Source organism: Ascaphus truei, chromosome 12 (assembly GCF_040206685.1).
Source record: "Ascaphus truei isolate aAscTru1 chromosome 12, aAscTru1.hap1, whole genome shotgun sequence".
Classification (NCBI taxonomy): Eukaryota; Metazoa; Chordata; class Amphibia; order Anura; family Ascaphidae; genus Ascaphus; species Ascaphus truei.
The window spans coordinates 22540071-22567570 of NC_134494.1; the positions used below are offsets into that span (position 1 = coordinate 22540071).

The window sequence follows — 27500 nt, forward strand, 5'->3', positions numbered from 1 at the left end:
TTCACTCTTTTTTTTTTTTTTTTTTCCCTCCAAGTAATTCCCTCCGTACTTTTTTGCGTTATCAGAATCTTCTGAATTATCTTCACATTTAGCGTCACGTTTCATATCCATACGCGAGCATGGGCAGAATACACGGGTCGAACACTTTCCTCTTGAGGGACAGTGGATGGTTCCCCCTGAAAGATTGTCTTATTTCTTCCAAATGCTCTTCATTCTCCTATGTCATTCAAAAGGTTTCCATCCATTGGTTCTTGCTGGCCAATGAGAAGGAGCGTCTCAGCGAGTAAAGACACTGACTGGCACTGAGTTTGAAACAGGGGAACCAGGTTAAATTCCCGGTGTCGGCTCCTTGTGACCTTGGGCAAGTCACTTTATCTCTCTGTGTCTCAGGCACCAAAAAACATAGATTGTAAGCTCCTCGGGGCAGGGACCTGTGCCTGCAAAATGTCTCTGTATAGCGCTGCGTAAAAACTAGCAGCGCTAAACAAGAACATATTGTTATTATTTAGACATAGTCTTCGTTGTCTTCTCGTTCTATTCCATTATTTTGATCTATGCAGCGTTGATGCATTTGTTGAAGATCACAATGGTTGGTTTTGCTGAGGTTCATATGGAGACCCACATTCTTGCTTCAGTGAGTTCTCTTATTTGTTGCTCGAGGTCTTCTGGACTGTTGGCAAACATAAGTCATCTGCAAATCGGAGATGGCACAAGTATTTACCATTGATTTTGATTCCCTTTTCCCAGAATTCAATGTTTTGGTCAATTCTGTTGTGAAAAGCTTTGGTGACGCAGTGACATCCTGTCGCGAACCTTTCGCTTGTACCGGATCTTCCTGTAATTTAGTGGTGGAGGTGGCGTTCTTGTAAATATTCCTTATTATATCAATGTGCGCTTCTTCAGCATTTTGATATGGCTGAGGTGTAGTCAGCACGAAATGCAACGCCTAAATTGAGTGGTAGATCAAGCCGTCACCGTCATTACTACTGGAAATCACTTCTCGCACAACATGGATGTTGTCCATTGTGTTGTACCGTTGGAAGAGGAAGAAGCCAGCACACAGACTTAAGCAGTAATGCTTTATTGTCCCAGGTTTTCCGATGTTTCGGCTGTGCAGTACAGCCTTTTACAAGGTGAGGAGTAGCAGTGATGACCAATCTACACATTTATACCCCCCCTTCCGACTCGCTTACTTCACATCACTCTGGTCTTCCTCCCTCGACGCCATTTGGTGACGTCAGCACGTTCATGCGTCGCTCCACAATGACGTCAGTCGTCGGAAGGGGCGGACCCAGGGCAGGCTGCAGGAACAGCAAAGCAAACACGGAGTGTCTGTGTTGCCGTGGCAACCCTGTAACCGGAGCGGGGTGAAGTAGGAGCCTAGACACCTACCCTAATAGTGCAAAGCATACCCCTAACCATAAAAACACATCTAATATAATAAACACCAAAGAGTACCAAAACCCTGGGTGATAGTCAGTATATATAAAGTCAGCATATATAAAGTAAATGTTGAAAATAATACAACACTGTAACAGCTGTATTAGTCCTAAAATTGGTAAAAATGCTTAAGTCCATATAAATGGGGTGATGTCCTGAAGACACATAATCCCCATTGTGTTGTCTCCACTGCAAAATCCCGCTTGTTCTCAAGGCTGGACTGGTACAGCACCTGTTGCAGCCGATTAGTGAGTATCTTCATGGAAAGTGATTGGAAGTAGACTGGTCTTGGTTCTTGAGGTCTCCTTATGGATGAAGACAACTATGGCATTGCTCCACTGATCAGATATTTACCTGTTCTAGCAGCATGTAAAACGTTCTGCAAGCACGCCCTCTACTTCCCCAGCTTCTTTCAAGATTTCAGTTGTAATTTCATCTCCCCCGTGAACCTTCATAATTTCTTTGGGGTTTTTTTTGCCTTTGCTGCTCCTGCAATAATGCATCCTACATCAGTATTGGTTTCTTCTTGCACCTTGTCCGACTAATTATGTCCTGTGTTCTTGTCCTGTGTAGAAGTCCTCAGCTCTTTTTTTTATAAGCGCACAGTCTTTTATAGTTGTTCCATAGTCTTGTGATTCTTTGTTTCTTCCCGATCATAAATTGCTACTTCGTCTTCTTTAAACCTTCTCTTTGATAGCCTTCTTCACAGTATCGCAGTAAAATGTACTTACATTTTCAGTTGTGTGCTTACAGATCGTTTTTGCATCTTCTGATTGCTTTTATATCTTGTCGTTTCCCCAGTAACTTTTTCTTGTCTTATCCGATTATTTTCTTTTTAACAGGAAAAACACTCCCTCACAAACAGAAAATAAATATAAGGCTCAAAAATACTTGAATGCAGAAGGGCCAGGATCACCACCCAGCCCCGAATGAAAGATCAACGACGAAAAGTCTGTGGCCCTCTCTCAGTAGTTTTAAAAAAGGTATATGTTCCATCTAACAATACAAAAAAAGAATAATATGGGCGACGTTTCGGACAATCCAGTCCTTTTTGTCACGCTCCTATCCCAGTGTATATAATACTGGCTCTTTATAGTGGAGGTAGGAGGACGACTTGGGACCAAAACGTTAATTTCCGGTTTGTTGGTGGCTCGCAGAGAGCACCAGCGATTTCCCAGTTCCTGTAATTAGTGCGTATGTGATCCTTAGCTTCCCAGACAACCTCCTTCGCAACCGCAGACGGCAGTGTCTGTAGCATGTAATTCAGAGCAGAATCCTCTGCAGACCTCAAAAACCGCTCCCCCCTGGAGATAGCCTCAAATTTTACTTCATGGGAGACCCGACAGCGTCCTTCAAGGTATTGCGATACCCAATCCTGGAAGGGTCCACAATCTGGAGAGGAATCCTACATTGTAAGACAGCAGGTAGCGGGAGATGCCACCTCCCGGGCAGCCGTTGTCGCACATACTGTGTAGGACACTGTCGGCAATGCGTCCTCCTACCTCCACTATAAAGAGCCAGTGTTACATACACTGGGATAAGGAGCGTGACAAAGGACTGGATTATCCGAAACATTAGCAGTTTTATTCTTTATTTGTAATTTTAGATGGAATAAATATGTACTTTTTTTTAGAACTACTGAGCGAGTACTGGAGACCTTTCTCTGCGTGTGTATATATGTCTGTCTTTGTTTACTGTTCTTACTGTATTATAATTCCCTGTACTGTGTTGTCTCTCTTGTAAAGTGCCGAGTAAACTCTGGGCGTTTTATAGAAATAAAGGAAGATCTGTGCTTTCTGAACTAAATATGCTATATAGTGCAATTGGTGGTGCAAAATAAATAGATAGATATATAGATATAGATGGTGTTAACTGTATAGATTAATTGGGTGGTGCAATTGATGTGTAGCAATTACATTGAATTTGATGTAGCACAATAGCCCAAAAAGACCAAAGTGAAAGATATCACAAGTGTGAGAAACAGTCAAACTTAGCAGTCCAGTTTTTAAAGGCCAAAAGGGTTAATCATAAGAGATAAATAATTCAGAATACCCAGCGGTACTAGTGTAGATTGGTTAATAGTTACGGCAGGTGTTTGTTCAACCGGTATTGTGATGATAACGTCTGAGTCTTCCAGGGTGGCGCTCTCGTACAAGCGATGAACCAATTATTCACCAGTGTACCAATTAATACGTAATACGACTAGCAGAGTCTTATGGAATATACTTAGTACAGTGAACGTGATAATCTACAACCTACTAAACAGACGGTAATGTTACACACTTGTATAAAGTGACTTGGTGAATTGACAAAAAAAAAAGTGTCAAAGTAAAAAATAAATTCAATGAAGGGGGAAAAAAATCCTCCACTCAACCTTCAACTAAGAAACAAGTTTCACAGTTTGTTCAGATAAAGTTCTTTCAGGGAAAAATGAGGGAGCGAAGGATGACACCAGGCATATAAAAGAGAAACAAGGAGACCCAATAGGGTAATATCGAAGGGACAAACATGAAAATCTGCAGTTTGCTCCAATGGTTGTACTCACAATGTTTGGCACATCACAATCAGTGGCAGAATTGTGTGGTGCTAGATTTGGAAAATGCTGCACACCAATAAAATATAATAAACAAAAAAAAATACATCTACTGGTGCTCCTTGTCCAGGAATCTCTGCATAATATCCCAAGGGGCGTGAATGAAGGAGGCAGGGCACTGCGGATTTCTATAACGCCATTTATTGCCAAGGAATGGACGTTTCGACCTTAAAGGGCCTTTTTCAAAATGAATGGCATTTATTTAGAAAAAGGCCCTTTTGAGGTCGAAACGTCCATTCCTTGGCAATAAATAGCGTTATAGAAATCCGCAGTGCCCTGCCGCCTCCATTCATTCACAGAATTGTGTGGTGGACGTAGGCGATCTCGGGAAGAGAAAAGAAAAAAAACACCATAGCCTAATACGTAAAACTCCAAAAACCTTTATAAAAATGAACCATTCACTGCTATAGAATGCGCCCTTACTATAAGGCTATTCTTTTAGGCAGTGTAACAAATTACCAGGTTTTTAATGTTGCGGACGACGATCTCGCCGCCTCCGCAGCATAACGCCTGCTGTAGCCTGCTATTGGCCCTCTGTTGGTGTTCCCTCTGATAGCGGCCGCCCGGGAACCTCAGTGAGTCCAACACTAGTTCCTCTTCTGACATAACACCTGCAATCTCCCGAGTCTCTCTGAGAGAGAACTATTTCAGAATACCCAGCGGTACGAGTGTAGAATGGTTAATAGTTACGGTAGGTGTTTGATAAACAGGTATTGTGATGATGAAGTAGCCAAGCAACAAAACATGTTGGCTGAAAAAAGCATCGCGCACTTGACGTCGTTACGTACACGCATCACAGTGGAAGAACGCGGAGCTGCACAAACAGTCGGACCGTTTAGGGGACGCCGGGAAAGTTACTGTCAAATCAGCTGCTGTTCTGGCCAACCTTGGGGGGGAGGGGGGATGCATTTCATAACCACATGTCATTGGAAATGCTACTCTGATTTTATATATATATATATATATATATATATATATATATATATATATATATATATATATATATATATATATATAATCTCAAAAAGAAGGAGCAAAGAGTAGCGCTATAAGTGTGATAAGAGAGTTCTAATGTGATGGTGAATAGGGCTAAATTATTAAATAATCAAATAGTGCTTATATAATATTACTAAATAAAAATTAAAACAATAAGAAAATTAGAATAATAAAACCATATAACGTGAATATCAGAGAACAAACCAGTCCAAATGATGGAAACAGATGAGAAAAAAAGTCCAGATACAGAGATAATTGTCAGTCACAATGTGGAGTAGGCTGCTCCTTGGTTGATCTAGCCAGATCAGTAGAATCTAAAAAACAAAGACAAAAAGAAGCGCCAGCTCCCATGGCTTAATGTTTGTAAAATTGACAATTTATTAAAAAGCAGAAAGTGGCCGCCAGGAATTGCACTCACTTCAAATAGTGAAAAAGCATTCAAGGGAGACAATCTGTAAACCAGCTGAGACTGTAGGAGGGTAGATAGCCAGAAATTGCTGTAGATATACACAAGCAGTAAATGAGGATACTTATCCGTGGCTGGATGGAAGATGGTAGTCAGTGTAAGCAGGAGGGGTGGTGGTGTTAGGCAGGTAGCTGAAACACCATCCGGTGTAGTAGGAAAATATCTTGTTGGCTACTTCACTCCATGTGCCCGACGTGAAATCATAGTCCCAGCATTCAGACCTTAGAGCACCCAACTCCGCAATAACAACTATGTTTTGCCCGGAAGTATCCTCTACCTTTCTACGTGTGTAATAGGAAATTGGCAGACCTCGACACAGCCTCAACCTGCAATGTGTCACCTTTTTGTCTGAAAAACAATTGTTACATGGAGCCCATATAAGCTAATGCTCGCTGTTAACACAGCTTTAAAAGCACAGCATGAGAATCGGATGCAAAGCCAGAAAAACCATTCACAGACATGTTTCAACCTTAATGGGTATCATCAGTGTGAAGTTGGTTGTGCTGTTGGCTTTGCAATTTTCAAGACTAAGGTTTACTATATATATATATATATGTATGTATGTATGTATATGTATGTATATATATATATGTGTAGAAAAAATAGAAGAAAAGAAGCGCCAAATCCTAGTGCATTTTATGCATTTTTTATTTTATTTTTCTTTGCTTGTTAGATATTTAGTATTGTGCTTTATTGGTATTGAATGATTATTATCATTTTTATTGGTACACTATTTTACTCATTGTAAAATTTAATTTACTATTTTTATATTTTTAAACTAACACTTTGTTTTCTGGCATCTAAGACAACAGCGCAGTCCTTTCTTGTACATATATATATGTGTATATATATATATATATGTGTGTATATATATATATATATATATGTATGTATGTGTATATGTATGTATGTATATATGTATATATTTCTGTAACCCCTCTATTTTGCATCAGACTGACACCTACTGCTGAAGTGGGGGCCTGACTCCTCCTCCTATTATACTTTATTCCCCTCTGGTCCTAGGTCAGACAAAAGGGAGGCAGACTACAGCAGTGTCTATATTTCAATGGTATTTATAAAGTAATTAGAAATGGCTACTCGGGTACATCATAACCCTCAGCAGAAAGATCATTAACTACATTCACATTACATGGAGAACATAATACTCACCAATTGACGTGCGGATGTGTGTGTCCGTGTCTTTCCCTATGGCCACCCGATCCTGGGTATGAAGCCCTGTGTAATGGTGCCGACACACGATTGAAGCTCTTATTTAGTGTAGCAGGCCTGTACTTTGCAAAACGCTTAGGTGGAGGATCCTTTCGGATGGTGTCCGTGCCTCCAACTGCTCTCTTATGGATACTCTGTTGGGCCCTGTCGTGTGGTCGACCGCACTCCAACCAGCGTCCACTTCCACTGGCAGATTGTGGACTGGCTCGTGGTTACAAATGGTCAGCCCGGAGATCCCTCAGGCTCTCCCAGCTCTCCCCCCGTGTGGTCCGCCAGCCTCTCTTAAAGTCACCTCTAACATCCATTGCCATGTCCATCTTTGGTCACATGCTCGGTGCTCGCTGGAGAGAAGTCTGATGTCGGCAGTGTGTGTGGGATGCATACATTTTATATAGGGTCACACACATATAGCTCATTTGCCACCTTTTATTATTATAAACAATTTTATTACATTTGATTTCACTATGGGAGCGTGCGCTTTTTGTCTGTTATATAAATAAAGATTATATCTATATCACGCAAATGTTTTTTTTTTTAGTAATTAATAAAAATATACGCTTCACAAGTGTGTCACTCGATCTCGTACACCCTTTTGCTGTCTACTCACTCACGTTATACAAGTATAGAAATGCACGAGAGCATTTCCCCCAAATTGTTGGATTTTGTTTCCATTTACAAAATTTGGACCCTAAAATGTAGGGGAAACGATTTCCTTTTCCATCTGCCGCTCTCTCTATTTTAATCTTGCTGCGCGTTCCTGTTTATGCAAGTTATTTATGGGGGGGACTCAAGGAAAATTGTTGATGTGTAATTTCTAACATTAGCAGAATTTTTTTTAAATGATGCTATTAAAAAATGAACCCCTCTGTTCCATGTCCCCCGTTTTCCTAATCTCTTAGGTCTTTATACAATATGGTCCCAGGCAGCTGATGGCTGTGCGGTCAGCTGAAAACTGCCATGAACTTGCATTGGACTCTGTAGGGTCTTGGCTTCTTTTTGGTCGCAATTCCTCCTTGAATTCGATAGGACCGTTTTGGATGAAATGCCCCATTGGCTACTCAAGCTGATATACAATAAGCCTCTTAGGGCCTTATTCTGTATTGTTCAGTGACAATTCGGGGGCAGGGGGGTGGCGATTTTGGTTATTAAACCCAGTTGAAGTTCAGCCTTTCCCTCCCCTGCTCTATTAAGTTCCATCCAGTGTTATCCGTCTAAGTCTTATAGAGATGACTTCAAATCCTTAAAATATCAAACAGGTGCTTGATCTCCTATTAAATTCTACCAACTACAAAGCATTCATCCGACCGAAACGCGTGTGTCACTGTTCACTTATGTTACATCCTGTGTCCCTGTCTGGGCAAAACCAGTGTGTGTACATCTGTGTGTAAATATCTGATGTATTTGTAATAAACACTGATATCATCTACAATATATATTTTCACATGCGTATATATAATCATTGATATTTCTGTACACCTGCAGTAACCGGTATTAAAAAGTCACATATAGTCATCAACTGTCCTTCTCCCAGTGTGTGTGTGTGTGTGTGTGTGTCTGTGTCACATAGGCACACACTTGGTTCTCCCTGCCCCATGCTGTGTATATTTGTATGCACACTCTTCTGCGTGTGTTGCATACACACCTTTTAAAAAAAAAAAAAACAAACTGAATAAAACGTCCAATCGCCTGAGATTAGTTGAATATTGGGGGTGACGTTTGCAGCTGAAAGACCATGGCTGCCACAGAATATTTTGGGAATCAGAGCTATCAATCCCCCCCCCCACCCCCGCACTGCCTCCTGAATTTGCGCCCTATAAATCCCTGTGTAGCGCTATGCAAGGCATTGTGCGACTTTGGGAGGCAGAGGTGAGTGTCTCTGCTTCCCAAAAAGTTCTGCAGCAGCCGCAGTCTTTCCTGTGCCGGTCTCCGGGGGTGTGTCCCCTCCGGCAGCAGACTGGTGCAGGTAAGTACAATGTTTAGAGCCCTGCATAGTTGAGTCGCATGTATATAGTTGCACACAGTCTCCTCTCTATTCCTGTGTGTGTGTGGTAGGGGGGGGGGGGGCTTGGTCGGTGGGAAGAGAAGAAGCACATATACTCTTACACTTCCCTCTCCCTGCCCTGTGTGTGTGTGTGTGTGTGTGTGTGTATAATATGTATTTACACACACCCCACTCTCCCTCGCAGGACACTTCACATCGGAAGATGACCTGAACCTGCTAATTGCCAAGAACACCCGGCTGGAGATTTACGTGGTGACCCCTGAGGGGCTGCGCCCTGTCAAGGAGGTGGGGATGTATGGGAAGATCGCGGTCATGGAGCTCTTCAGACCCAAGGTGACCCCGCCGGGCCCAGAGTGGGATAGTTTGGGGCTTCATGTATTTGGGGGGCCGGTGTGTTGCTGGGAAAGTTTGTGGGGCAGATTATTTTGGGAATATGTTTGACGTTGGAGGGTTGGTGACTTCAGGGGGATGTGTTTGATGTTGGGGTTTCTGATTTTATTTTTTGGGTGGAAGTTTTCCAGTTGGGTGATTTGAGGATTGCTGAGTTGTGTGTGCGTGAAGGGTGTTTGCCAATGGGGGAGTTCCTGAGGTGTGTGTGAGGAGAGGAGGGTGTATGATAATGGGGGGCTCCAGAGCTGTGTGTTTTAGGATATTTTATAATGGGGGGTGGGGGGGGTTTGAGGGGGGATTCCTTAGTGATATTGTGCTCACTGATGGTGGGGGTGGGTGGGGCTCCTGAGCGGTCACGTTGTGCATGTTGGGTATTTGTGGGGGGAGGGGGGGTCTTGATGACGCTGATGTGCTCTCGGGATGAATGGGGGGCTTCTGAGAGGTTATGATGTGCTCTCGTGAAGGTGGCAGGGGGAGGTTCCTGATCAATGATGATGTGATCTCGTGGTGGAGGGGAAGGGGGCTTCCTGAGCGGTGAACTTGTGCTCTTTTATGTTGTTGGGATGGGTTCGTGAGCAGTATTGTTGTCTCATGTCCAGGGGGAGAGCAAGGATTTACTGTTTGTGCTAACAGCGAAATACAACGCCTGCATCCTGGAGTACAAACAGAGCGGGGACAGCATTGATATCATCACCCGGGCACACGGCAATGTGCAGGTAGCTGGCAGAAACACCAGATTTCTCACTCATAAATACTCCTTTGCTCTTCCTCTCCTGTCAGGATGACACAGACACACACACAGACACACAGACACACACACACACACACACACACACACACACACACACACACACACACACACACACACACACACACACACACCTTACTGTCCCCTTCTTTCTATCGTACCCTCTCTCTGCTCCTCCTAAGGTTCTCTCGACCCCTTTTCTTCCACCTCTCATAGGATCTCTCACACTCTCCTTCCTCCTCTTAGGATCACTTACACTCTCTGTTCCCCCTCCTCCTCTTGGGATCTCCCTTACACTCTTCTCCCTCTCCTCCTCTTGGGATCTCTCTTACACTCTGCTCCCTCTCCTCATCTTGGCTTCTCTCTTACACTCTGCTCCCCCTCCTCCTCTTGGGATCTCTCTTACACTCTGCTCCCCCTCCTCCTCTTGGGATCTCTCTTACACTCTGCTCCCCCTCCTCCTCTTGGGATCTCTCTTACACTCTGCTCCCCCTCCTCCTCTTGGGATCTCTCTTACACTCTGCTCCCTCTCCTCATCTTGGGATCTCTCTTACACTCTGCTCCCCCTCCTCCTCTTGGGATCTCTCTTACACTCTGCTCCCCCTCCTCCTCTTGGGATCTCTTACACTCTGCTCCCCCTCTTCTTCTTGGGATCTCTCTTACACTCTGCTCCCCCTCCTCTTGGGATCTCTCTCATACGCTCTCTGCTTGCTCCTCTCAGGATCTCAAACTCTCTGCTCCCCCCTCTCCCTCCTCCTCCTCTCACACTCTCTCCTCTTCTCCTGTCAGGATCGCATCGGCCGCTCTTCTGAGACTGGCATTATTGGGATCATTGACCCGGATTGTCGTATGATCGGGCTGCGTTTGTACGACGGGCTGTTCAAAGTCATCCCCCTGGATCGGGACAACAAGGAGCTGAAGGCGTTTAACATTCGCCTGGAGGAGCTGCAGGTCATCGATGTCAAGTTCCTGTACAGCTGTCAGGCCCCCACCATCTGCTTCGTGTATCAGGACCCCCAGGGCCGGCACGTCAAGACCTACGAGGTCTCCCTGAGGGAGAAGGAGTTCAGCAAAGGGCCCTGGAAGCAGGAGAATGTGGAGGCTGAGGCGTCTATGGTGATCGCAGGTATATATACATATTTGTTGTGTGTGTATGTAATATATGGTGAAGAAAAAAATGTGAACTAGCGCTAAAGTGTAATACACAGTGTGATATTAAAAAACTTATAATAAAGGATGGCTGCCCGGTGATACTGCCAGTACTAACAGAATAAACCAAAATAAAGAAAAACCTGGCGCCAAATAGTCAGTGGAATGTCCTGTACTCCTCAAGGGATCCGCACACTTGCTCGACAGACCATGCAAAGAAAAGAACACAAACAAACAAAAATCATAGCGCAACACTGTAGGGTAAGCAGTACTGCACTAATACACACAAACAGTTAAGAATCCTAGCGACTATTAAAATAATTATTTATTAAAAAGAACTATGCCAAGACCGACAATGGCAAATACAAGGAACCGCAGGTCATCCGGAGCACAAAAATTGGAGCCCTACTTACATACAGCAAGGTTTAAACTCGCATGGTAGGAACAAGTCCTAGGTAGAGATGATCTCCCTGGCGGGTGATGCCTCTGCTCCACTGCGGCTCAGACACCAGTCAGTCCTTACGATGGTAACCGGAACAGCTCCGGCCGTGGGGGCTGGTGTGCGGGGTCCACAGCTCTGCACCGCGTGTAGACACACGCCTCACTTCCTCCTACGGAGCAACAGGAAGTCTCTGCGCGCCCGCGCGCGATAGTGCCCGTTGCCTTAAAGGAACAGCTGGCAGGCTGAAGGGAAAGTTGGGCTCCAAGGCCAAATGTCCTTAAACGTCCAAAGTCAGTCAAATAGTGGCCACTATTTGACTGACTTTGGACGTTTAAGGACATTTGGCCTTGGAGCCCAACTTTCCCTTCAGCCTGCCAGCTGTTCCTTTAAGGCAACGGGCACTATCGCGCGCGGGCGCGCAGAGACTTCCTGTTGCTCCGTAGGAGGAAGTGAGGCGTGTGTCTACACGCGGTGCAGAGCTGTGGACCCCGCACACCAGCCCCCACGGCCGGAGCTGTTCCGGTTACCATCGTAAGGACTGACTGGTGTCTGAGCCGCAGTGGAGCAGAGGCATCACCCGCCAGGGAGATCATCTCTACCTAGGACTTGTTCCTACCATGCGAGTTTAAACCTTGCTGTATGTAAGTAGGGCTCCAATTTTTGTGCTCCGGATGACCTGCGGTTCCTTGTATTTGCCATTGTCGGTCTTGGCATAGTTCTTTTTAATAAATAATTATTTTAATAGTCGCTAGGATTCTTAACTGTTTGTGTGTATTAGTGCAGTACTGCTTACCCTACAGTGTTGCGCTATGATTTTTGTTTGTTTGTGTTCTTTTCTTTGCATGGTCTGTCGAGCAAGTGTGCGGATCCCTTGAGGAGTACAGGACATTCCACTGACTATTTGGCGCCAGGTTTTTCTTTATTTTTGTATGTAATATATACAGCTCAACCCCGTTATAACGCGATCCGCTACAACGCGAATCCGCATATAACGCGATGCAAGGGTGGCTCCCAATTGTCGTATGTATGAATACTTTACAACACGATTGTTGGTGTCTTAAATACTTTATTGTACAATGCATACAATTCTAACGCGATCCGCTTATAAAGCGATGTGATTCTTTCGACCCCAAGCACAGCGTTATAAGGGGGTTGAGCTGTGTGTGTGTATATGTATTGTGGCAGGACGGCCTCGCGGCGGGGTCAGTAAGACGCTAGACACGATGGGAAACTTTAAACTGTAGTGGTTTATTAGCCACAACCAAAATAAAGTACGGGTGCACTGTACCTTTAAGAAACTACTTTCTAGAAAACAAAGCCTATTCCCGTTAGGGAAACTAACGCACTTCTTGAGCCCTTACTAACAGGGCAGCCAGCTATTCTGGTTATGCCCAAAACATATGTTCTACAAAGTATAACAAATAAGTATCATAATAAAGTCTTATCTGTAATGCAGCTCCAACAGCAAACAGGAACACGGTTCCGGGGAGCAGGCTGTGTCCAGCTCGCAGCAATCTTTATTTTTATCCTGGGTTGGGGTCCCAGCTGGTCCCAGAAGCAAAGCTCCTCGCAGGACTAGGGGACCAGAGCAACAGCTAGGGCTTCCTAGCCGGGAGGAGTCTCTCCAGCCTCCTGGGGAAAAACAAGCTCACCTTGTGTGAGCAACTTCCTGCTTTTTAAAGCACTTGTTTCACTGATGAGTTCAGCCCCTGTTTAATCAGTCTTCAGCTGTGCTTTCTCTCTCTGAAGAGATTAACGCTCTGTGTACTGGCTGCAGCGTCTCTCCATTCACTGTTCCAGCTTACTGAGTCAGTGACTCTCTCACATATCCCTCCCCCCAGCGAAACATTGTCCTGTGGAGCGGCCCGTGCACCATTCCCGTGCACCAGCATCTTTGTTGAAAATCTCCGACGTCGGCCCTTCCCTCCCCCTTTTTTTTTTCTTGCCTTCCAATTTAGGCATTTTCTTTTTGGGGTAATTACCATGCCATCTGGGCCTGAGGACTGGTACCTCACTATCTCCTTGTGTTGTGCCAGTTTAAGGTTGATGCTCCGCTTTTGTTGTGTCTCTTCTTGCAAAGGTTCCTGAGCATCCTGCTGTCTATTAGCTCTCTCTGCCAGGACTCTACGCCACGTTGTGACCTTGACCTGCAAATCCTGAAGATGCATCGTTCTCTTGTGCTCAGAGTCTCCTTTACCCTGTAGAAGAGCCTTGACCTCGGTCAGCTCATTGCATACAGTTGCCAGTGACTGTTTGGCCTTCTCTTGTGATGACAGCAACTCTGTTTTATCGGTGATGGCTTTTGGACCTTTCTCCCTCAGCGTACCATCAGTGTTGGGTTCCACAATATTTATCCTTAGTACTTCAACTTGGTCGGGATTCTTATTAACCCGAAGTGCACCCCATGGCACCTCTCTTTTACCGTCAGCAGACTCATAGGCTTGGGCCTTTCTGTCTTGACTCTTTAACTTACTTTGTTGAGAGAGTCGCTGGACAATCTGTGCGGTCTTTCGCCTCTTATGATCATGGGCACACTTCCATCTCATTCGCGACTGTCTTTTCACAGAGGCTGCCCTCATGGCAAGGAATCCACTTTGGGCCCCCTGGGCACTGTAGTATGATTGGATTCAAACTGTGCTACTGCATCGCCACTTGGCCTTCGCCTTCCGTGCCTTGTGGAACGTAGACTGTAGTACTGCAACGGTATCATGGTCATGCTTCCTGGAGCGCCTCCTTTGCTTTATCTCTACCGCCACCCTTTCCTTGGACTGCTTCAGTGACCCAAACGTCTGTCTTGGGGTTGTAAGCTTTTCCCCCAGCTTCATCTGAGAAACCTCATGCTGGGCAGCTGTGGAGTCCAACGTAGCGTCCCGCTTAGTCTTCAGAGCCTCGAGCTCCTTGCCTAGGTCACACTTTTGTTTCTCCGCCATCTTGCGGCCAGCACACTCAGACTCCAGGTCTTCCTCAGGTCTTGAAGCTGTCCTTCTGCCTTTCTTCTTTCACTCAGTGTGGCTGCTAGTTCATCTTCGTTAGAATTGAGTCACGATTCTACATCTCCTAGTAGACTCAGAGCAAGGCTTAAATCTGTCTCTGTTTGTTTATTCTGGACCTGCAGCTGCTGGTGCTCCTCCCGGATCTTGTCCAGCTCCAGCTGTAGCCGGGGCCCCTCATTGGTCGTGTAGTCCAGCCGCTTGTGGACATCAGCCATCTTGGTTTCATGGTGCAATGTCAGGCAGGCCACCTGACGGACAGCTCCTCCCTCTTGGCGCGCTGCATCTTGCGCTCAGCCATCTGCATCTGCAACTCTTCAATTTGATGCTGCCAGTCCCCTCTCAGGGCCTTCACCTCTTCCCGGTGCTTGCTCTGGGTTTGCATCAGCGTCTCCTTCATCTTTTGGAGCTCTGCAGTTCTTGTCGGTAGGATCGCTGCTGCTTCTGTTTTCCAGGCCCTTTCTCCTTGGTATACTGACTCATTGGGATGGCGCTGCCTCTCTGCTTCTCCAGCTCTTGCTTCAGTCTTTGGACCTTCTCATGTTCCCTCTCACACAGTCACCTGGCTTTTAAGCTCCGCCTCCAGCGATGCTCTTGTGGCGCTCATCGTGACCTTCAGCTGCTCCAGGGCGAGGCATTCTTTTTCCAGCATTTTCTTTGCATTCTGCAGTGTAGCCTGTACTTCTAATTTTTCTTGCGCCAATTGCGTCTTCACTTTCTGTGCTTGGTGAAGCTTCTCAGTCCCATCACTGACCTGACCTGTCAGGTTTCAAACCTCTTCCTTCAGGTTTATATTCTCCATTTTCACAGTCTCTATATCCCTTAGGACCGTCTCATTGGCTTTCTTCAAAGTACCCAGCTCTGTAGTTAGACCGTGGCCCTCCTGGCGTGAGAGCTCCAGCTCTGTTTTGAGTGCGCAAGCTTCTTGGTGAGAAACTTCTAAGTCTTTGATGAAGTTTTGCACATCTCTCTGGGACATCTTATAGCATAGTCTCCAGTCAGGACTTGTTCTCTCTGATTCCATGGTACGAATTGCGGTGTTGGCCTTATCCAAACTTGTCGTCAGCTCCTCCAACTCACTCCGTAAGAGATGCTCTGTTTTCTTTAAAGCCTCATACTCTTGTATAGCTGGGAGTATACACCTCTGTACCTCGGCGTTCGCTTCTCGCTCCCTACTCAATTGCTCCTGCAAGACCTCATAATCACGATGGGCAGTTTGGAGTGCAGAAATTAAGGCCTCTTTTTCCTTGATCAAGGATTCAGCTTCACTTTGCTCCTCCTTTTCCTTTGCCACCGTTCCTGTGACAATTCTGCCCATCACTCCGGTCTGCAGCACATCTCGGTGGCTTGCTGACGCCCGTTGTCCTGATATCGCAGGCTCAAGTGGTTCGGTCACTTCCTCTGTGATTTGAGAAATATTTTTCTTTTTCTTCTTTCTCTTTGCTTTATTAGCTCCAGAGCCATCAGTGGTACTGGGCACATACACACTGGTATCAGCTTCCACATCTTGCTTGTACTCACAATGCGTTGCTTGCTTTTGCAGCTGTGGGAGACAATATTTACCATGTTGCTCCTGTTGTCACTGTTTATATTTGAGAATTTGGGGACACACCCCTTCCGTGTGTCCTGGTTCATGACAGGCCCAGCATATTGAATCCTTTAGAAAGTCACCTGGTTTCCTTCTAGCCGGCACGGCTCTGAACTCCTGGTCACCGACTCCAAGGTTATGGGGTCTTGCGCTCTGGACACTGGTCACTTTTGCAGCTTTCACCTGCGGGTACGTCTCTTCTCGGGGCCACATATGCGTCGTCATCATAATCATCATATGGCAAAACTGTTTTGTATGGTTATGTACATTGCAAAACTGACACTTGACGGCGGCCATTTTAAAACCCCGTGTTTTTCCCCCCCACACCCGACGAGGCAGACTTTGCACAACACACGTAAGTTGTGCGTGCTTTACAATCTTTGAACCTTCTGGGTTCTTCTTAGGGCAACATCTTTGCCAAAATCCATTTTCACTTTCTTTTATACCAGACAGGGCAAATTTTACACATAGCACTTGCTAGCTGCAAATTCACTCGCTTCAGCATAAGGCATTAGCTTTACACAGCAATCCTTTCATACCCGACGGGGCAAACTTTACACTCAGCACTTGCTAGCTGTAAATTCAATGCTTCAGCAAAATAAAGTTTTTGTTTTTTTTCTGCTTGAGTTCAGTGTCTCAACACATCTTCATCTACTGACCCCCAGAGGCGTAGCATCCCACTTCTGACACCACCTGTGGCAGGACGGCCTCGCGGCGGGGTCAGTAAGACGCTAGACACGATGGGAAACTTTAAACTGTAGTGGTTTATTAGCCACAACTAAAATAAAGTACAGGTGCACTGTCTCTTTAAGAAACTACTTTCTATAAAACAAAGCCTATTCCCGTTAGGGAAACTAACTCACTTCTTGAGCCCTTACTAACAGGGCAGCCAGCTATTCTGGTTATGCCCAAAACATGTGTTCTACAAAGTATAACAAATAAGTATCATAATAAAGTCTTATCTGTAATGCAGCTCCAACAGCAAACAGGAACACGGTTCCGGGGAGCAGGCTGTGTCCAGCTCGCAGCAATCTTAATCTTTATCCTGGGTTGGGGTCCCAGCAGCAAAGCTCCTCGCAGGACTGGGGGACCAGAGCAACAGCTAGGGCTTCCTAGCCGGGAGGAGTTTCTCCAGCCTCCTGGGGAAAAACAAGCTCACCTTGTGTGAGCAACTTCCTGCTTTTTAAAGCACTTGTTTCACTGATGAGTTCAGCCCCTGTTTAATCAGTCTTCAGCTGTGCTTTCTCTCTCTGAAGAGATTAACGCTCTGTGTACTGGCTGCAGCGTCTCTCCATTCACTGTTCCAGCCTACTGAGTCAGTGACTCTGTCACAGTATATGTACAGTATATGTATGTATATATTTGTGTATGTATGTGTGTGTATAAATACAAATTTATGCAACTGTTCGGGACACTTAGCAGTGGCCTAAAAAGAGATCGAAATTTTATGAGTCATTACTGACACAAGTGAACTCTCTTCCCATGAGCGCTATAGGCCATGTCTGTACATACTGTGCTATATGTATGCAAACACAGCTGTCTCTCACACATACTTATACTCCTTGTTTTTCCATCCCTATTCACCAATAGGGACCACATAGTATCCACACACACTTTTAGTTATGCTACTAACTCTCACATTTCCACACCCACCCACACCATTTATATCCGCTCCCACTCCACACACACCTTTTGTAAAGCACTGTATATACTGTGGGCTCTCCATTCATTTTTATTCACACTGATGCACATACACACTCTTTCATCACTTGCTTTCAGGAACCTTTTGACACCTCCAGCCATAAAACACATCCACACCGGGGGAAGGACCAGCACAGATAACATTCCAATAGACTTTAATAAGGCTTTAATAATGCACTTATTATGGTTTACCTTGACGATTTGGTGTGCAGGCTTATGATGCTTTGGCCAAAATATCTAACTAAAAAAACATATTTTATTATTATTAGTATTAGCATTATTATTAGTACTGAAGCATTATTTCTTGTAATTATTACCATGTATGTGTTGTCATTTGGATGTAGCACTGGGCACCCCCTGTTGTTTGTTATATTCACTTGCTACAGCCCAGTGGCACTCTTATGTGACATTACATATAGTCAAGATTAGGTGGGTGTGGGCGTTTGAGCTTCCTCGGTTTGTGTGTGTGTGTGTGTGTGTGTGTGTGTATATATATATATCTATATCTATATCGAAGATATAATTGGGTTAAATATATTCTTATCGATGCAGCCACAATGCTGGTTTTAACACAACCTTGATATCTATGATATGTAAAGCATTCAGCGCAATAAGAAAATGTCCTTATAGAAGAAATCCTGTGAGGACAGGGACTTGATATAGTATGTTAATAGTAGATCAGATAATGTCTTGAACTTGTTGCATTAAGCAATTGAGAATGTCCATGTAACCAGAACATGGACAAAGATCGTGCAAACATGGAAAGTTATGTCAAACAATGTTGCTTTCAAATCGTTGACACAAAATCGCATTGGGGTGTGTCTTGTTGTTTTTCTGCTTCTGTGCCCCGCGTATCCGTAACCTCTGAATTATAGTCCAGCAATATATATGTGGAGTGGGTGCCTGTGCCTTTTAGTTAGAGGCAGTGTAATCAATACCTGGGGCTGTAGGCTGCTCGGGAACCCAGTCAGTGGAAGGATATTCACGCTGATTAGACTGTTCACCTTTTGTCGGCGCCTGGCTTGGCGGATAAATGGAGGCGCTGTGTATAGGTGAAATCTGCGCACCTGTCTGTGCGCACTGGTCAGAGGACGACTTGGCGGATAAACTGCGGCGCTGGTGGTCGGAGCGAGAGGCGTGGTGTGCGGTGAGACAACCCGGGCAGACTGGGTGAGCACTCTGGCGGTCCGGTAGAGAGCCGCAAAGACGGGGCGCATTGTTGGAGGAAGACTTGGCGGAGAAGCTGAGGCGCTGAAGTGCCAGGATTAATAGGCGCAACTGAGTCTAATCAGCGTGAATATCCTTCCACTGACTGGGTTCCCGAGCAGCCTACAGCCCCAGGTATTGATTACACTGCCTCTAACTAAAAGGCACGGGCACCCACTCCACATGTATATTGCTGGACTTTAATTCAGAGGTTACGGATACGCGGGGCACAGAAGCAGAAAAACAACAAGACACACCCCAATGCGATTTTGTGTCAACGATTTGAAAGCAACATTGTTTGCCATAACTTTCCATGTTTGCACGATCTTTGTCCATGTTCTGGTTACATGGACATTCTCAATTGCTTAATGCAACACGTTCAAGACATTATCTGATCTACTATTAACATACTATATCAAGTCCCTGTCCTCACAGGATTTCTTCTATAAGGACTTTTTCTTATTGCGCTGAATGCTTTACATATCGTGTGTGTGTGTGTGTGTGTGTGTGTGTGTGTGTGTGTGTGTGTGTGTGTGTGTGTGTGTGTGTGTGTGTGTGTGTGTGTGTATATAATCTGCAATATCCGTACTGTATATTTAACTACTGTATGTCAAGATGTATTAATATTAATTCATGCTGGATAAAAATGACAGGTGTGGAATATGATACAAGGGGAGTCACCGGCTACAACAGCCTTTATTTTATCTGGTTCTCTCTCTCTCTCCCCGTCAGTCCCAGAGCCTTTTGGAGGAGCGATTATCATTGGTCAGGAATCCATTACTTACCACAATGGTGACAAATACCTTGCAATAGCGCCTCCCATCATCAAGGTGAGTGTGAGGGAGCTGGATGGGAGGGTGGTGTTTCTAATGGGGGGGGGGAGGTTAGCGGTACAGACGGGTTTGTGCAGGAGGAATATTTGGGGAAATGGTGGGTGTACAGGAGGGAATTTCATGGGAGAAGGGCTGGTTGTACAGGGGGTGGCTGGGCGTATGGAGGGGATTCAATAGGTTGAAGGATGGGTGTGAAGGGGAGACTATAGGGGGAGAATGGGTGTGTGTAGGGGGCGGCCATGTGTAAGGTAGGGGGCATTGTATAGGGAGTTGGGCGATTTATAAGTATGCTGACCTCTCCCTCCTCAGCAAAGCACGATCGTGTGTCATAACCGTGTGGACGTGAATGGATCGCGGTATCTCCTGGGTGACATGGAGGGCCGGCTCTTCATGCTGCTGCTGGAGAAGGAGGAGCAGATGGACGGAAGCGTTGCCCTGAAGGACCTGCGCGTGGAGCTGCTGGGAGAGGTAAAGGGGGAGGGAGCCTCTGGGTGGTGGTGGGTGCTGTGTGGAGGAAGGTGGGCAGATGGACTGCAATGTCACCCTCAAATATCTGCTTGTGGATGGAGCAGAGCTGAGCAAAGCTCTCTTATTGAGTAGTCTCTCAGTAATGGGATTTCTCTCCTGTCACTTCATGTCAGTCCATGATATGGGGGGTATGCTCCCCTCAGCTGAGGTAGGACACCGCACACCTGACTCTTTGAGACCTATGTAAGCCCTCCTCTGTTGGTCTCTGGTCAGTAGTTCTGTATCTGACGATGAAAGTGTGCAGGGGTAGGAGCACCTACGGTACTGTAGCCTTGCTATGGGTACACATCAGATCAAGCGAAGACATCTGGCGACGGGAGTCTGTCCCTCGCGGAAAGGGCCCTAATTTGTGGCGTCTTCAGCACAGGGTGCCGGCCCATCTCTGCATGCTCGCGACCTCGCGCAAGCCCAGATGCAGGACTGCTCGTCACCACGGCTGACTTCCCCATGAGAGACCGAGCACGAGTTCCGCCTTTACTAAGGCATCCATGTTTAAGTAGTCACAGCGCCCATGCTAGCCATGCTGCCACGATCATGAGTTTGCATGTGGTTCCTAGGGTACTGTATAATCTTTTCAGTAGGCCTTCCATCCTTTTGTCCATCTGAAGAATGCTGCGTTTTCCCACAAAATAGTCCTCCGTCTGGTGAATCTGGACACCACCGCATCCACTGTAGGCGGATTCTTCCCAGTCTCCCTTATTCTCCTTAAAGGATACAGCCTCAAACGTGCTAGAAATGCCCCTCTTCCTACCAGCTAATTTCCACTCATTCAGAATGAGATCCTTTAACACCTTGTGCACTGGGAAGGTCCTATCCCTTCTCTTACCACCGTAACAAATGTAGTCCAATGTATTCAAGTCTCTTCCAGGAAGCCTTGAGTCGATGCCATCTCCTTGTTGAGCCTTTTGATCCCTTCTAGATTAAAGCTTCTCTCCATCTGACGAGGAATGTAAATACATATCTGATGTATACTTCTGTCAGAATCTGCTCCTGAAAAATAGGACTCTGCTTCCTGGGATCTCATGTGGGCACTAAACTGCACCCCTGAAAGATCTTTTCTTTCGCTGCTTTGAATGACTCCACCATGGATGCCTTAAACCATGTGGAGAATTCTGCCACCTGTGCTGGTGCTTCTTTTACCGCTGCTTTTCTGATGCATATCTGGCATCATTTCCCTGGATGACCCTCAGGCAGCCTTTCACTACAACCCATGCAATTGTGACGCTCACAACACACCGGACATTTCTGCTATACCCCTGGGGGTCTCTTCTTTGTTTATAGTTTCTTTACAGTTCCCGGTCCATTGGTTCCACACCTTGTGATATTGTTCCACTTTTTGGCTGAGGAGAGCTGAGAGTTGCTCCATGAGCTTTACCTCATTAATTCTTCTAATTACTGTGCATTTTGATGGGGTTTTAATTTGTTTCCACGCCGCCGCTATGGAGCAGCGGGCCGCGGTAAGGATGAGTGAGGCAAAGGATTTTACTCCATCTTGTTCAAGATCCCAAAAAAGGATTATTTCAGACCAGTTCTAGACCTCTTAGTAGATGAAAGTAGATTGGTGGGACAGCTACCCAGTAAAAAAGCAACGAACAGCTCACCAAGTATTATGAATTTTTTTTTTTTTTTAATGGGTTACATATTAAAAAAATAAAGGACATACTAGGGACAGAACAGGGAAAACTCTACTCCCACGCGTTTCACGCTCAACGGCGCTTTCTCAGCGCTTGAGAAAAGACCATGGGGTCCGAAACGTACGTCGCTCTGGAGTTTTGTCCGACTGCCTGGTGATTTTGGATTAAATGACATTTTTTTTTTCTATTCGTGAGTGCTGCAGATTTGTTCTTTTCACATCTTATAAAAGGTCAACCAGTGAAGGATCACTCCGGCAACAGGATGGTGGTCTTGTACGTCAACCACAAAGGGGGCGCACAAAGCGTCCGGGCGACCAGAGAAGTGGCCAGGATTTTCATATATGAGCGGAACTCAACGTTTCAACTATTATGGCCGTGCACATCTCTGGGGATTCAAGTGGATTATTTGAGCCGCAAGACCATAAACCCAGAAAAATGGTCACTGGGCCTACAGATATTCCAGCAGATTGTATGCAAATGGGGAGAACCGTCAATAGATTTGATGGCTACGAGGTTCACCACCAAATGTCAGATCTTCTCAAGGCATCGAGATGAAGAGACACATGGATTAGACGCCCCAGGATTGGATTGGAAGTATCCGCTAGTCTTGTGTTTCCATCAATACTGCTAGTCCAAAAGACTCTGAAAAAGGTCAAGGGTCGGAGACTAGAGGCCTTTGCGATCGCCCCAGCATTGCCGATAAGACCATGGTTTACATACGTGATGAGAATGTTGGTGGTAACATCATGTACATTCTCAACAAGGCCGCCGGGACTTTTGGCACAAGAGCCAATTCTCCATTCAAATTTGGACATGCTGTATTTGACGGCTTGTAGATTGAGGCAGTGACTCGAATACGCCAAGGGCTTTCACATAGAGTGTTCAAAGCCAGGAAGCCAGTAACGGACAGAATTTACTACATCATTTGGAGTACAGTATCTTTAAATTATGGTGCACTAGGAACCACATCATTCTGGAGTCGGCATCTACGTTTAATATCCTGGATTTTCTTCAAGAAGGCTTTGAGAAGGCCTCAGCCACTCCTCCGTAAAGATTCAGGTGTCAGCATTAGGGGAGGTTCTTTTAAGAGCCACTTGCCAGTCATAGATTCAGGAATTCATCAAAGCCACTGCCAAGATCAGACCCATGTTCAGAGATTCAGTACCCCCTTGGGATCTAAATGTAGTACTTCAATCTCTCCAATGGTTAAAAAGAAGAGCTAAGCTTGCAATCCGTATCCTTAAAGTGGTTAACACGAAAGACCATTCTTTTTTTTTTAACAGCCATCACATCGGCTAGAAGAGTTATTGATTTGGGAGCGCTTTCTTGTGATGCACCATTTTGCATTTTTCACCAGGATACGGTGGTTCTCAGAACACCTCTTTTTCATGCCAAGGTGGTCTCGCAGTAATCAGGAGATTGCAGTTTCATCTTATTATCCTGACCCCATGGAACAGTCATGACACGCTTTGGATGTAGTGAGCGCATTGAAAACATACATTTCTAGAACGGAGGCATTCAGGAGAGCTAGAAGCCCCTTCATTTTATTTGCAGGACTACAAAGAGGTAAATCGGCCTCTAAAGCTGCAATAGCAAGATGAATCAAACCGCCGATCATGGGAGAATACAAGGCATCCAGGATGGCGACCCCCCAAGCACCATTAAGGCTCATTCCACGAGAGCAATGGGGACATCTTGGGAGGTAAAACAGTAATGCATCAACAGAGCAAGTCTCTCTAAAGCTGCATGGTCATCACTCCATATCTTTGCCAAGCATTAATGAAGAGATGTCTCGGCATCCTCAGAAGCAACGTTTGGGAGGAAGGGCCTATGATGGGAACTGATTTGGGACATTCCCTCACGTCGTTCGTTGCTATGGAGGGACCAGGATAAATGAAATTAACGGTAAGACAAAATTCAGTGTTCTTACCCTACTTCTCTCTTTCCTTAGACCTCCATCGCTGAATGTCTAACATACCTGGATAATGGGGTAGTGTTTGTGGGCTCGCGGCTTGGAGATTCCCAGCTGGTGAAGGTAACATTACCATCTCTTCAGTCCACCAATGGATCTCCCCCTGTCTCTTTCTCTGTCTCCCCCACTACTGTGGCTCCTCTGTTGTGGACCCCCTGTCTGTCCCCGTCCCCCTCCTCCCCGCTCCCTTTCTCTCCGCCTTTTCCTTCTCTTACGCTCTCCCCCCTCTCTGCAGCTTCTCTTACGCTCTCCCCCCTCTCTGCAGCTCACCACAGACAGTAATGAGCAGGGCTCCTATGTTGTGGCCATGGAGACCTTTACCAACCTGGGTCCCATCGTGGACATGTGTGTGGTGGACCTGGAGAGGCAGGGGCAGGGACAGGTGAGGCCAGGTGACATCTCTGTAACACCCCGTCCTTCCTTCCTCCACGATGGCTCTGACACCCCGTCTCTCTTCTCTCTCAGCTGGTGACCTGCTCAGGGGCCTTTAAGGAAGGTTCTCTGCGAATCATCAGGAACGGCATCGGAATCCACGAGCACGCCAGCATTGACCTGCCGGGAATTAAAGGTACAGTGGAAAGCTAGAAGCACAGCCAGGGAAGGGGTCTCCTGTTTAGGGTGGGGGAGGGGTGGGGCTGGGCTTAGTCAGTAAGTGTGATGGGAGTGGGTGGCATACACTGGTGGGGTAACACAAGCAACAACAGGACTGGCGCTCTCATACAGTGCAGTGATTTATAGAATATACCGGTATTAAAGAAATTGTGTATAAAAATAGAAGTGTATAGTGACACCCGGTGGAAAACATAATAATCACACTTCATATTAAATCATATGTGCAAACCGAGAGAAAATACAGTAAATGTTCTGAGCTTTCCACTCAACCTCCAACAGAAAATAGTCTGCCATACACGGGGGGGCTGCAAGGCTATTAAATTGTGTCAACCAATCAGATTGCCCAAATGGCTGATGCGAGGCCCCCTAGCCTGTACTGCAAAGGGGCGCAGTGGGATTTTGCCTCACACTGGTGTGTGTGTGTTTGTTTGTGTGTGTGTGTTTGTGTGTGTGTGTTTGTGTGTCTCTCGCTTTCTCACCCACTGCTCTCGATCCTATCCCCCCAGGTCTTTGGCCTCTTAGAGTTGCTGCCAATCGTAACACAGATGACACGTTGGTTTTGTCTTTTGTTGGACAGACAAGGTCAGTTCTCAGCTTGCAGTCTCTGCCCCTCTGTGCGCTCGGCTGGCCTGCCGTCTCTGTGCCCATCTGTGCGCACGGCCTGCCTGCCGTCTCCGCGGCCCTCGGTGCGCTTTCCCGGCCTGCTGTCGGTGCCCCTCTGTGCGCTCAGCCGGCCTGCTGTCTCCGCGGCCCTCGTTGTGCTTGCCCGGCCTGCCCCCTCTGCCCCCCTCTGTGTGCTCGGCCGGCCTGCTGTCTCTGCGTCCCTCTGTGTGCTCGGCCGGCCTGCTGTCTCTGCGTCCCTCTGTGTGCTCGGCCTGCCTGCCGTCTCTGCGCCCCTCTGTGTGCTCGGCCTGCCTGCCGTCTCTGCGCCCCTCTGTGTGCTCGGCCTGCCTGCCGTCTCTGCGCCCCTCTGTGTGCTCGGCCGGCCTGCTGTCTCTGCGTCCCTCTGTGTGCTCGGCCGGCCTGCTGTCTCTGCGTCCCTCTGTGTGCTCGGCCTGCCTGCTGTCTCTGCGCCCCTCTGTGTGCTCGGCCTGCCTGCCGTCTCTGCGCCCCTCTGTGTGCTCGGCCGGCCTGCTGTCTCTGCGCCCCTCTGTGTGCTCGGCCGGCCTGCCGTCTCTGCGCCCCTCTGTGTGCTCGGCCGGCCTGCCTCTCGGCACACCGACACTTTAGTCTCTCGCAGGGTTCTCACACTCACAGGGGAGGAGGTGGAAGAGACAGACCTGGCTGGCTTTGTTGACGATCAACAGACTTTTTTCTGTGGGAACGTGGCCCATCAGCAGCTCATCCAGGTAATGATGGGGAGGTCTGCGCGTCCCTCTGTTCTCGCGCTTGCACGCACATCCCTGTGTTACCCCCCACATCACTCTGACCTCTTTTGGTGTCTCCTGACCTTTCCCCTCTCCAATAGGGTCTTTACCGGTTCGCCCCTAACTCCCCCTCTCCTTAGATCACGTCGGCCTCTGTGCGACTGGTGTCCCAGGATCCGCAGAGCCTGGTGAACGAGTGGAAGGAGCCGCAGGGCCGGAAAGTGAGCGTCTGCTCCTGCAACAGCCAACAGGTGCTGCTGGCCGTGGGCCGAGTCCTGTATTACCTGAGGATAGAGCCGGGGGAGCTGCGGCAGATCAGGTGACCGGGGGCGGATACAGGGGCTGTGTGTGTTAGGAGAGGCGGGAGGGTCTAGCTCAGTGATAAGGACACTCTGCCCCCTGAGTGGGTGAAGCTGGTTGGGATCCCAGTGGTACCTCTCATAGCCTCGTGTAAGACGCTGTATCTTTCTGTTCTTCAGGCACCAAAAATGTGATTGTAAGCTCTTTGGGACAGGGACTCTAGGTATAACCCTGTGTACACTGTCAGTGATATATAATACTATATTATTAGTTGAGGGACTGTTTACAACTCCCCATTTCCATCCTGTCGAGCCCCATTCCCATATCTCACCTGCCCCATTCCCATCTCTCCTGCCCCATTCCCATCTCTCCTGCCCCATTCCCATCTCTCCTGCCCCATTCCCATCTCTCCTGCCCCATTCCCATCTCTCCTGCCCCATTCCCATCTCTCCTGCCCCATTCCCATCTCCCCTGCCCCATTCCCATCTCCCCTGCCCCATTCCCATCTCTCCTGCCCCATTCCCATCTCTCCTGCCCCATTCCCATCTCTCTGGCGCTGCCCCATCCTCCCCATTACTCCGGTGCTCCCCCCTCACCCTTTCATCTCTCCCGCCCCCCTCCCTTCTCTCTGGCGATTTCCCCCCCCCCCCCCCTCCATTCCTCTGGCACTCCCCCCCCCCCCCTCCATCTCTCCTACGCTCCCGTGTCTCCTCCATCTCTCCTGTTGCTCCCCCCTTTGACCCTCCTCTGCCTCACAGCTGCACAGAGATGGAGCATGAAGTGGCCTGCCTGGATGTCACCCCCCTGGGTGGTAGCGATGCCATGTCATCTCTCTGTGCCATTGGCCTGTGGACGGATATCTCCGCGCGGATCCTTAGCCTTCCGGGCTTCCAGCTGCTGCACAAGGAGATGCTGGGGGGAGGTAACCCAGGGGGGAGGTAACCCAGGGGGGATGGGAGGGGGGGCGTAATCAGAGGGTGGAGGTAGTGGGGTGAGTGGACAAGGGGCAGATAACCAGGAGGGATGGTGGGAAAGAGTGGGAATAATAGGAAAATGTGTGTAATAGCTTTCTAGCTATTTCTCTCTCCTCCACTTATCTCTTTCACACCTCGTTCTCTCCCCCCCCCCCCCCACCTCTTATCCCCCTGCAGAGATCATCCCGCGATCAATCCTCATGACGTCATTTGAGAGCAGTCACTACCTGCTGTGTGCGCTCGGGGATGGTGCTCTCTTCTACTTCAGCCTCAACACAGAAACCGGTGAGAGGGGGGTGGGAGGAGGAGAGGGGGGGGGGATCTGTACCCCCCCCGAGG

General features: G+C 47.2%; 1 protein-coding gene across 1 annotated transcript in view; it reads left to right on the top strand.

Annotated features, from left to right (window-relative positions):
• Positions 1–27500, top strand: part of DDB1 (damage specific DNA binding protein 1) — a 40974-nt gene that overhangs the window by 1097 nt on the left and 12377 nt on the right. The window contains exons 2-14 of the mRNA XM_075566990.1: positions 8912–9060; positions 9717–9833; positions 10655–10991; positions 19674–19771; positions 20084–20242; positions 23888–23971; positions 24174–24290; positions 24374–24476; positions 25027–25102; positions 25761–25869; positions 26028–26206; positions 26946–27109; positions 27339–27446. Coding sequence (XP_075423105.1) covers positions 8912–9060; positions 9717–9833; positions 10655–10991; positions 19674–19771; positions 20084–20242; positions 23888–23971; positions 24174–24290; positions 24374–24476; positions 25027–25102; positions 25761–25869; positions 26028–26206; positions 26946–27109; positions 27339–27446 — 1800 coding nt within the window. The remainder of the gene's footprint in view (positions 1–8911; positions 9061–9716; positions 9834–10654; positions 10992–19673; positions 19772–20083; positions 20243–23887; positions 23972–24173; positions 24291–24373; positions 24477–25026; positions 25103–25760; positions 25870–26027; positions 26207–26945; positions 27110–27338; positions 27447–27500) is intronic.